At 39.2% G+C, this 12,081-nt stretch overlaps 1 protein-coding gene across 1 annotated transcript in view; it reads left to right on the top strand.

The window, feature by feature from the left end:
- LOC307123851 (NLR family CARD domain-containing protein 3-like) overlaps positions 1–10,959 on the top strand; it is a gene marked incomplete at its 3' end in the record, with an annotated part of 200,352 nt that extends 189,393 nt beyond the window's left edge. Inside the window, exons 3-4 of the mRNA XM_079812600.1 lie at positions 8,613–8,666; positions 8,991–10,959. Coding sequence (XP_079668726.1) covers positions 8,613–8,666; positions 8,991–10,959 — 2,023 coding nt within the window. The remainder of the gene's footprint in view (positions 1–8,612; positions 8,667–8,990) is intronic.
- Positions 10,960–12,081: the final 1,122 nt, after the last annotated feature.

Genomic DNA, 12,081 nt, shown 5'->3' with positions numbered 1-12,081 from the left:
GTGAAACTGATGTTTTCATTTCGTGAAAATCTCATTCTATTAAAACCCTACACGGGAGAGTCCCCCACCCCGCTGTTTAAAAAAGTAACTCTTAACTTTTACTCTGAGTACATTTTAAATGAACTACTTTTTACTTTTACTTGAGTACATTTTTAGACAAGTACTTTTACTTCTACTTAAGTAAAATTTAATTGAAGTAATAGTACTTTTACTTGAGTAGAATATTTTGTTACTCTTTCCACCTCTGATTTAAATTAACATTTTCCAATACATATGTGCAACGTTTGGTGCGAAATTAAAGTATAATTTACATTTGCCATTTCCTACACCAGTTTTTTATATATTACATATATTTTAACGCTTTATGAGTTGCAAAATGAAAATGTATAACCTAAATTGATTAGATATGTTTAACAAGTCCAAGCAAAAACTGTTGCAAATGATGATTGAAATTTTATTTTTGCTAAATGCATTTCCACTCACAGTTAAGACACTTGAGATCCCATCAGGGTTTGATGAACAATATCAGTTGTAAAGTATTTGTGTTTGTTCTGTTGAAATGATCTACTTCTGATTATTGACAGACTGAACCCCGTCAGGAAACTAAAGGAAGCGGAAGAGAGAGAGATGGGCGGGGTTTATTTGCTGTTGACGCCCGAAGCATCTGCGGGGGTCGTGACATTGGTGTACTGGAGACAAGAATGCAGAAGGCAATAGATCAAGTTGGAAAGTGGTCATATGAACGGGGCTTTCGTTTATCTGTGGAAAAGACTCAATATATATGTTTGACTAAAAAACAGGTCAATCCTAGGCTAGATATTAAACTGCATGGACAATCACTCAAGCCAGAGAAGCTCATAAGATATTTAGGAATGTGGTTTGACTCTAAACTTACTTTTAAAGTGTTCAGAAAATGGCAGATAAATGTAAGAGAGGTATAAATGTGCTAAAGTTATAGTTGGGGTGCGTCAGGTTGATCTATGAAAAGAGTATATATTGCCTTCATTCGGTGTGTTTTTGACTATGGATGCATAGAGTATAATTCTGCAGCCCAAAGCACACGGACTGGTTTGGATAGGGTGGCGCCTAAAGGCTCTCACACGTCTGTGTTGTGGAGCTTTCAGAACATCACCTGTAGCCTCGTCACAAGTAGAAGTAGGAGAGATGCCATTAAAGATCAGGCGGCTCAAATTAACAATGGCATACTGGACAAATCTGCAGGGGCATGAAATAACACACCCTACAAAAAAGCTTCTTGAAGAGTGTTGGGAATATGGCCGTATTCATATCAGTAGCTTTGGGTGGAGTGGTGGAAAACAGGCAAAAGATATGGGAATAGACACTACAGCACATTGCAGAACAATAAGGAAGACTACTATCCCACCAGGGTTATTCTGTTTTCCATTGGTAAATATGGAAACAAAAGAAAATATAGCTGCAAGCAGCAACACCGGGGCCAAGCGCAACAGAAGCAAACAAGGAAGCTTTCAGCAGACCAACTGAAAAAATGACATTTGAAGCAAAAATGTTAAAACCCCCCGTTAAAACATTGAGTTGTATAGTGCCAATGCCATATTTTGTTTAATTATAGCGCCACCAAGAGGCACAATCCTACCATTGTTTTATGTGTCCTCGGAGTGAGCCCATACATGTGTGTCAATTTTGGTGAAAATATCTCATTTTGTTTTGGAGTTATAGACATTTATATGAAAAAACATGTAAAAAATGACTGACAGCTGACTTCGATTGGATTTTACTCCCCCTTACTATCAATATTTTGACATTTGGGTATTAGTGTTTAAATATCAACCTATGTTTCTGAACTTCTGACGCTGGTTTCGTCTTGATCGGACTACCGGTTTCGAAGATATCAGCTAACATTTTATAAGCGCTAAATTATCACGCTGCACAAACCATACACCAAAACCTGGCAAGTCTGGTATCGCTGGACTCGGCAAGGATTCAGGACACAAATAAAGTTACTCCCATGAAAATAAGTTAATCTCACCCAAAGTTATAAGCGTTTGAAAAAGAAATCTCCACTAGGTGGCGCAGTTTCGAAACTTCTCAGGCTCCTTCAGGGCATCATGATGATGACCCAAACCGAGTTTCATAACAATCCGTTCATGTGTTCATAAAATACAACATTTTAGCACATAAATCAAAATGGCCAACAGCCAAAATGGCCGATATGGTAAAATTGGATATCACATGACTCGGCATGCCATCCTGAATCTAACGAGACCACTTTTATGATTTCTGCAAGTGCTTTCTAAAATTTGTTCACACGTTTATCAAAAACAATTTGACGAATCAACTTGAATTCCATAACTTTTTGTCAGCACTGGCTGAAGATGATCTGGTTCAATTTTCGTGCAAATTGGACAAACCGTCTAGGACGAGTTTGCAAAAGTAGGTTTTTGGGAAAATTCGAATCGGCATGAGCTCAGGAATCAGAGGAAAAACTAATTTTATTTCTCGCCCTTAGAAATGAGGTATGAAGACTCAATACAAATATATACAGGTGCATCCAAAGATCCAATCACTGGCAAAACAGGCGCAGCTATTCATCCCAAAATATAATGTTAACATCCAACATCAGATCAGCTCTCAGTTTCTACAGCTGAAATAATGGCCATTATTTTAGAGGAAGTTAAAGCACATAAGGCATCTGTCATCTGTTCAGAGTCCATGTCTTCTTGATCAAGTCCTCAGAGTGGAACATCTGTATGTAGACGAGATCTTTTAAAGGAGATAAATCAAATGAGTTTATATTTGTTTGTGTTCCGGCACACGTGGGAATTGAGGGAAATGAGAAGGTTGATGCGTTGAAGGCAGAGCATATAAACATACAAGTTCCACTTAGCAAATCAGAGATTAAAGTCATCATTAAAGATTATATTCATCAAATGTGGCAGGATATATGGGATCGGGAGGAGATTTCTACAACATTCAGAAAGAAGTGATGGTTAAAAAGCAGCGTAGTCTGGGACGGCAGGAGGAAACCATGAGAACAAGGTTGAGAATAGGGCACACAAGATGAAATAGCTGCTGAAATGTAATAGGACAACATCAGACTGGATTATGCCTTCATTGTGGACAAGTGGAAAATGTCACACATGTACTCTTGACATGTAGAAAGTGTTCTGGAAAAAGGAGAGAACGAGAGACGGCGATGGGAAATGAATTAAAAACTCTATTGATTGCCTGGACCACAATCTATAATTAAGGATGTTATGATATTTCTGAGAGAAACTCAGCTTGAAACTTCAGAATTTGTGCTGTTTTCCCACAGTTTATAAAATGACATCCCAATGAGTTCACACCTCAGTCCAGAAGATGGCGGTAATGCTCCTCGTTTGATAAAAACCACTGAAGAAAGGGAAGAAGCATCTGCGCATGCGCATTCTGAGGAAACCGCGTCATATCAAAACCGAAAGTAAAGACTCGATTCTAATGACAAGCAAACATTTGGAATTAAAACTGTAATCTGTCTTCATAACCGGACATAACCATCACATCTCGGTAAGTTCAGTTATCATCTTCTGATAATAAACTCATCTTTAAACTTTAGCGGACATTTGATGCAGTTGTGACGCGTGTAAAAGTGCTCCAGTTCATCTTCAGGATTATAATGATGTCGAGCTGTAGGGATTCTGCTTTAGTTGACATTCATCCACGGATTCTTTACAGTCTGAGATAGAAAAGCTGTAAATGTGCACATTTAGAGGAAATATTAAACACTTCCGCGTTTGTTTCTGTAGGACAGACATCAGGGCCCGTATTTATCAAGCCTCTGAGAATTACTCAAGAACTCTGCTAAGAATTGACTTAAGATAAACAATTCTTAAAAGTTAGTTATCAAGCATCTCAATCAGACTTTAAGTGAAGTGTAGGACTAATGCTGCCTTCACTAATGCTGCCTTGACTAATGAGCTCGTAATCACGACTTCAAAGTCGGAATTATCAAATTTCCGATAGCACGTGAAGGCAGCAGGACTAAATATAAAGTGTCAATCTTAGAGTTGATTCACAACACTTTGCTGTGCCACAAACAGGGTTGCCAGATGCCAGCAGGGTTTTCCAGCCCAAAACTTAACCAAAAACCGCCCAATTTTTTTTGGCTTGTTTCTCGTTTAAATACATTGAAATCATTAACAAGCTTTAAAATGACCCATTTATCGACTAGCCTATCCGATTTCAGAAACAACATTCAATGAAATTAACGCAACAGTCCGTGTACTTTTGCATCCATTCCTTTTTCGTTTTTAACCATGGAAACAAAAACAAAAATGGAATGGTTGTTGTATTTTTAAATACTATGTTGAATAACAAAATTTAAATCAAAACGTTGGCTATACACAAATTCCACGTACACAAAACATAACTTATTTTTGGGTTTTTTTTATTACGTTTTGCATTTTTATAAACTAAAAACGAACAGATTCATATAAAAAATGTCAATTTACAAATGTTCTTTTGTAAAATGATTTCCAGGTAAAGATAGGATCAGTCAAATGAAACACAATAAACTTACAAATAATGATTACAAATTAAAAAACGATCGGAAATGTCGTCCAATTTTCTAATACTGTTATTTGATGACAACTAAACATTTGGAAAACAAAATACAGCCATTTCTGCTTTTTTTTCTTTTAAACAAAAAAACCAAGCTGCACCCTTTTTTAAATTTCATCTTTCATTCCGAAATAGAATAATGAAGGAACAAAAAACTACACGGACCTTCTATGCCTCTGTCCGTAGTCATTCTATTGATTCCAGAAGAAAAGGCACTGCTATGGGCACTTTTAGAATCTGTGTATGACGCAAAACCCCTAGAAATTAATTGAGCATATTTACACATTAAAAGAAAACAAGTTATAAATCATTGATATTATTTTTAATAAAATAATAATAAGGTATTAGGAAAATGACCTTGTATCTGCTAATTCTATTAATCAGTGTTAAAATAAAAAAAAGAAGAAACCACGTTTCCATATTTAATTTCTGGTTTAAAAAAAGGAAAACGGAATGGACGCAAGCATCCTCAGTCTGACTATTATATTATTAAACTATAAGCTTATGTTACGGAAAATAATGCGATCAACTTAGGCGATCAATGAGTCTGTTTATTGTCAATAAAAGTCGCTTGGAACAAAAGCATTAGCCTAACATGAAAACATTGAGTGGATATATGGACATACAAAATAACTCACTTTAACATTTCAATTATTTCAATGATTAATATATATTTGGTGCCAGCGTATCGATTCTAGTATCGCACGGAGAAGGACAGATGATGTGACATGAGCTGAAGGTGGGAGGGAGTGTCTGTTGTTGAGTTTACGTCAGGGCACGTCGTCAGCCAGCCCAGAGCTGTAGTGTGTGTGTGTGTGTGTGTGTGTGTGTGTGTGTGTGTGTGTGTGTGTGTGTGTGTGTGTGTGTCAGTGAGTGTTTGTGTGTGTGTGTGTGTGTGTGAGTGTGTGAGACGGCTGCCTGCTGAACAGAGGGTCACAGGAAGAAGGATCTGAAGTGCCGGTGATTCGGCTACAAAAAACCCGCCGAACTGATCCAAAACCAGCCCAATTTTTATCCACCCGCCCAAACCCGTTTTTGCCCACAAAATAGATTGCGAAACCGCCCAATATGGCAACCCTGGCCACAAACGGGATTTTGGATGATGTCATAGGCATGAACCAATCACTGAATAGATGTCCTTATTTCAGAATATCCTCAGATAAATTCACATTGAATGGTGAAATTCCTAAGAGGAGTTTACATTCAACACACATTTGACAATAAAGACATTTCAAGACAATACATTATAATTAGTGATGCACCGATCATGATTTTACATGGCCGAATCCGATACCGTTTTTTTTTTCAAGAAAACGGTCCGATTCCGATTTAAAAAAAAAAAATGTTTAGACAATAAAAGAATGAAAGTATACATGAACAAGATGTTTATTTGGTATTTAACAGGCTAAATTGGCTTTTGGCTAATGAAAACAAGTCCGCAATCTGAAATTTATGGGAAATTGAATTGGAAATTAAAAGGCTGAAAGGTGAAATTAAAGGCAACAACTGCATATGCTGCAATCCAAACAAAGATGTTACTTAAATCAGCATTTGTTTTTAAATTCAGTGTAAAGAAAAAAAGTCTTTACCAGTGAAATTAAAATAAAACCAAAGTATATAATTGTTCCAAAATGTTAAAGCAAATAATGTTTAGTGCAACGGAAAAAACTAAGATGCTACAGCATCTTAAATAATAAATAAATAAATGATTAATTAATTGCTGAACACTGCTTCAGGCTATGTATGCAGTCTGTTAGTTCACCTCACCTCCCGATGCAAATCGTTCTTTCTTTTGTCTCTTCACATTTAAACACGTCTGTTCCCTGGAAAGTTTAGTTCACCTCTCGTGTCTTCGGGTATGAGCTGTTAGGTCCGTCATCATGTCATCAGCCGATTTGATGGCTGGAAAGATGGCGGCAGCAGCTTGGCAGGCGCTGTTTCTTCGCCTATCCTAAAAACTTCTGGGAAGCCGCCTGATATAAGAACTGCCGTAACTGCCCGGGCCTTAAGTGTGCTAATTGTTTTGTTTTTCCTGATGGCTCTGACTACTACGCTAATGCTTGGGAGCTGGGTAGCTGCTCATGAACGCTCAACCTTAATTGGCGGTGTGTCAAAGACGCTCGTTGCTCCCCTGGACTCGTGGAGCCAGTATATAATCTACTCTAATGTGCTGGACGGTGGGCGAGCCGTTTACCAGGATGATCTCCGCGGTCAGCTACGCGCACGGAGAGTGGCTCGACACAAAAAAGTTCAGCGAGGGAATGCGGCGATTCTTTGCATTATGTTACTGCTATGCGGAGATGTTCATGCAAATCCTGGCCCTATGGTCTTACAACATCCACCGCAGCTAAATACATCTACGGCAACACCAGCGATCTCAATGCTACAAGGTAACATCTTAACATGTGCGTCCAAAACTGCTGAACTCAACTTGCTGCAGACTATTCTAACTTCCAAACAACGAAATACTAAACTTTTTCAAACAGTCAATCATGCATCGGTGATATGGAATCCTAAAACAAAACCAAAAGGAATATTTGGTGGACATTCAAAAACGGAACAGTTGGAACATTTACTTTTGGACTCAAATCTTGATTACCTGTGTCTCACAGAGACTTGGTTAACATCCACGACTCCTTTATCTGTGTTTACAATTCCTGGATATGATGTTTATAGACGGGACAGAGGGAAGGGGAAAGGAGGCGGAGTTTTAATCTATGTGAGAGACAGTATTGATAGTCATCAAATAGATATTCCAGTGCAAACTTTGGAGTGTGTTGGTGTATTACTCTAACCCTTTCAGCACAAATGTCATTCATTGTATTTGCTGTATATCGACCACCAAATGCGACAAATTAATTATATTTAAATACTTAAAAAAATATGAAACAAAAGAAACTTCAGCTTTTTCAAGCGTAGCCATCAGACAGTGGAATAAGTTGCCAACAAAGTTAACCATGTGTGAATTTGAACACTTTTTCACATCGGGTCAAAAAATGTCTTCTTTCACAGCAAACATGTTCACATAATGTTTAGTAGTTGATGTGTAGGTGTATTTGTAAATGTATGTTGTAGAATGAATGTAGGGTTTGATTATTTTAATGTTGTTCTGGGATAAATGTTTTATTAACTTGATTTGTTTGCATCAGCCTGTCCAGGGACTGCAGGTGTAAATTAGCACAAGTGCTACAACCTGCTAAATGCATCTTTCCTTTTTAAGGTTTAATGTATATTTTACACTGTCCCTGTTTAAATAAATAAATGAATTTTTTTTTATAAATGAATGTCTGGTCTGGGCCGTGACAGCTTCATATGCAATACATGCGTCCGGACACAGAAAAGATTAGTTCACCAGTCTCGAGTCTTCTTGTTCGAGTCGTTCGTTCTTTTTTCACGTGACTGTTTCCCCGTGTGTGTGTGTTTTCGTGTGCGTGTGTGTGTGCGTGCGTGCGTGTGTGCGTGCGTGTGTGTGTGCGTGCGTGCGTGTGTGTGTGTATGTGTGTGCCTGCGTGTGTGTGTGTGTGTGTGTGTGGGCATGTTTTTGTGAAATATTAGGACACAAATGTGTATAATGTCATGGGTATTACAAAAAGAGGGTGAAATATGAGGACGTTCCCCATGTCCTCACTTTTCAAAATGCTTATAAATCACAGAATGAGGTTTTTTTTCACAGAAAGTGAACTGCACAGTCTCCTGTGATGGGAAGGTTTAGGGGTAGGGGCAGTGTGTGTGTGTGTGTGTGTATGTGTGTGTGATGGGTAAGTTTAGGGGTAGGGGCTGTGTGTGTGTGTGTGTGTGTGTGTGTGTGTGTGTGTGTGTGTGTGTGTGTGTGTGTGTGTGTGTGTGTGTGTGTGTGTGTGTGTGTGTGTGTGTGTGTGTGTGTGTGTGTGTGATATTAAGAGTTGTGTTTGTTCTCTGTGTTTCCATATGCAGGTCTGAAGTCAGTTTCTCATAATGGAGGACAGAGAGAAGAGGAAGAGTCAGAGATCTTCATCTCCAGAATCCGGCTATGACTCTGTGAAGAGTAAATTCAGTGATGGAGCAGTGACCTCTGACCCCAGTGATAAAGCAGTGACCTCTGACCCCAGGTGAGGATAAACCTGTAGTGGGTGATTGAACTTCTCTATGAGAGTCAAAATCACACTATATACAGACAGAGAAAATAGGGATTTTCCACCTCAAATCTATAGACAAAAGTTAATTGATAGAAAATTAACTTTGACTTTACCTTTCTTGTTAACATTTTGACAATTAACTTTAAAAGTTAAACTGCAATTGAAGTAATATATTTCTGTATAAGTAATGACTTACAGGATTGTCATCTGTATTGATTTACTATGTGGTTTACATTTCAATGTTATTTATACATTCAATTCTTTATTTTACATAATTGTTTTATCTGTTCTCTTCAGCATAGTGGACAGAAACCGAAGCATCTCTGGAGGGGCCGCCTCAGTCTTCTGTCTGAACAACACAACCGTTACTGCGTCCCTGAACACACACGATCAACCAGTGGATGATGAACTACAGAGAGTCAAAGACCAGCACAAAACCAGCATGAAGAACAAGTATGAGAGATTATTTGAGGGACTGAAACTCCAGGAGAATGAAGCCCTCCTGAACAGAATCTACACACAGCTCTACATCATAGAGGGAGAGAGAGAAGGAGTGAATGAAGAACATGAGGTTTTACAGATGGAGAAAACAGCCAGAACACAACACTCACAAGACACTCCAATCTACTGCAATGACATCTTTACAGCCTCACCTGAACCAGGACGTGAGGAGAAAGAGCAGATCAAGACTGTTCTTACTAAAGGCATCGCTGGAATCGGAAAAACCGTCTCTGTGCAGAAGTTCATTCTGGACTGGGCAGAGGGAAGAGCCAATCAGGATGTAGATTTCATGTTTGTGCTTCCATTTCGAGAGCTGAACTTGATCCGAGATCATCAGTACAGTCTTCACAGACTTCTGCTGGACTTTCATCCTGAACTTCAAGATCTGGACTCAAGGATTTATGAGCAGTGTAAAGTTGTGTTCATCTTTGATGGTCTGGATGAAAGCAGAATCACACTGAGGTTTTCAGACGCTCAGGAAGTTTCTGATGTGACTGAGACTTCATCAGTGGATGTGTTGATGTCAAAGCTCATGAAAGGAGAGATGCTTCCCTCGGCTCTCATCTGGATCACCTCCAGACCAGCAGCAGCCAATCAGATCCCCTCCAAATACATCAACCGTCTGACAGAGATTCAGGGATTCAATGAGCCTCAGAAGGAGGAATATTTCAGGAAGAGAATCAGGGACGAGCATCAAGCCAGCAGAATCATCTCACACATCAGAAGAGCAAGAAGCCTCCACATCATGTGCCACATACCCGTCTTCTGCTGGATCTCATCCACTGTGCTTCAGAAGCTCCTGGAAGAAGATCTGAGTGCAGAAATCCCTCAAACTCTGACTGAAATGTACATCCACTTCCTGCTGATTCAGATCAACATGAGGAATCAGAAGTATGAAGAGAGAGATCCAGAGAAACTCCTGCCGTCCAACAGAGAAGTGATTGTGAAACTTGCTGAAGTGGCTTTCAAACAGCTGATGAAGGGCAATGTGATGTTCTACGAGGAGGACCTGAGAGAGAGCGGCATAGACGTCACTGACACCGCAGTGCATTCTGGGATCTGCACTGAGATCTTTAAGGAGGAATCTGTGATTCATCAGAGGAAAGTCTACAGCTTCATTCATTTGAGCGTCCAGGAGTTTCTCGCTGCTTTCTATGTGTTTTACTGCTATTTAACAAAGAACAAGGAACAACTGCAGCTTCTGTATGCAAAATATGAACATGACTCTCTCTCTGAATATGACTCTGACTCTGAAAATGACATTGACTCTCTGTATGATCTACTAAGATCAGCAGTAAATAAATCCCTCTGGAGTGAGAATGGACGGCTGGATCTGTTCTTGCGGTTCCTGCTGGGCGTCTCTCTGGAGTCCAATCAGAGACTCTTACAGGATCTACTGACTCACACAGAGAACAGCTCAGAGGACATCAGGAGAATCACACAGTACATTCAACAGAAGATCAAAGATAAGGATGATGATGATGATGAAGGTGGATATGAACTCTCATCTGATCAATCCATCAATCTGTTCCTCTGTCTGCTGGAAGTGAAAGATCAGACTCTGTCCAGAGAGATTCAGGAGTTTGTGAAATCAGACAAACACTCAGAGGAGAAACTCTCTCCTGGTCAGTGCTCAACAATCGCCTACATGCTTCAGATCTCAGAGGAGCCACTGGATGAGCTGAACCCCATGAAATACAACACATCAGATGAGGGCAGAAGAAGACTGATACCAGCTGTGATCAACTGCAGAAAAGCTCTGTGAGTGTTAATTATTCACTAATGAAGAGTCATGATTAATAATGAATCTAACATCTTTAAAGGGGTCATGACATGGATTTTATTTTAATGTTCCTCAATGTTCACTTATACTAGGGGTGCCAAACTCAGTTCCCTGGAGGGCCACAGTCCTGCAGAGTTTAGCTTCAACCTAGGGCTGTAACGATTTGACCTCGATTACGATTAATGAACGATTATTTTGCTCTTTTTTTTGCTCTCATAAGGTTTTTGAGTAAGTTCACTGATAGGGTTTACTGTAAATATTTTCTACTATTAAAGGTGGAATTTTTTTTTCTAATGAAAAAGTGCATTGTGATTTTAAAATACTTGAAGGAAACGGTTCACTTTCAGCAGTTATTGTCTATGGAGCAGATTTCTGTTTGTTGTACATCAGATACAGATAAATTAGCACAGTAGGCCTACATTACATTTATTTGAATGCATTAATGAGAGAGTGATTGTGTGTGTGAATTACTCTTACTGTCTCTATTCATTATGAAGCTGTGGTTTGTACTTACTTCAAAGGTATTAAAATGTATGCCTATAATGGTTGAGTTTCTAAGCTACTTTAGTGACTTTAGTCACAGCTTCTGTCTGAGTGTTCGTTTGTCACAATATATCAGGCATTAGTTCAACATAATACACATCTGATGGTCGAAACTCGCTTTTATGTTCAAACTGGCAGGGCTTAAACCACCTACAAATGACAAAGCTTTGTGAGGACGCAGGTGACAGGTCTGCCTTCAGGACGCAGGTTTTCAGAGACGCGACACGGCTCGGCTCTGTGTCACTGAAAAAAGCTGAGCACTGAACGGAGAAGTTTTCCGTACTGTTGTTGTTGAATAGTTCAAAATCGCTTTAAATGTTGAAACTGGCAAGCCTTTAAACGCATTTACTTTACAAACTTTATGAGCATGAAAGTGAAAGCGGCTTCGGGGCTTGCGCGCCATCTGTGTGTGTGTGTGTGTGTGTGTGTGTGTCAGCGCGTAGGCTATAAGAACAGCAATTAACTGACCTGTATAAACTGTGTAAAACATGCAGCTACTATAGTGATTCTGGGCATCTATAAACACAGATAACTGCTCCTGCATCTGTGTGCCTTCAAACT

This window comes from Gobio gobio, assembly GCF_949357685.1.
Source record: "Gobio gobio genome assembly, chromosome: 3".
NCBI lineage: Eukaryota > Metazoa > Chordata > Actinopteri > Cypriniformes > Gobionidae > Gobio > Gobio gobio.
Note: the sequence above shows the minus strand (reverse complement) of the source record. Positions and strands in the feature narration are given on the sequence as shown.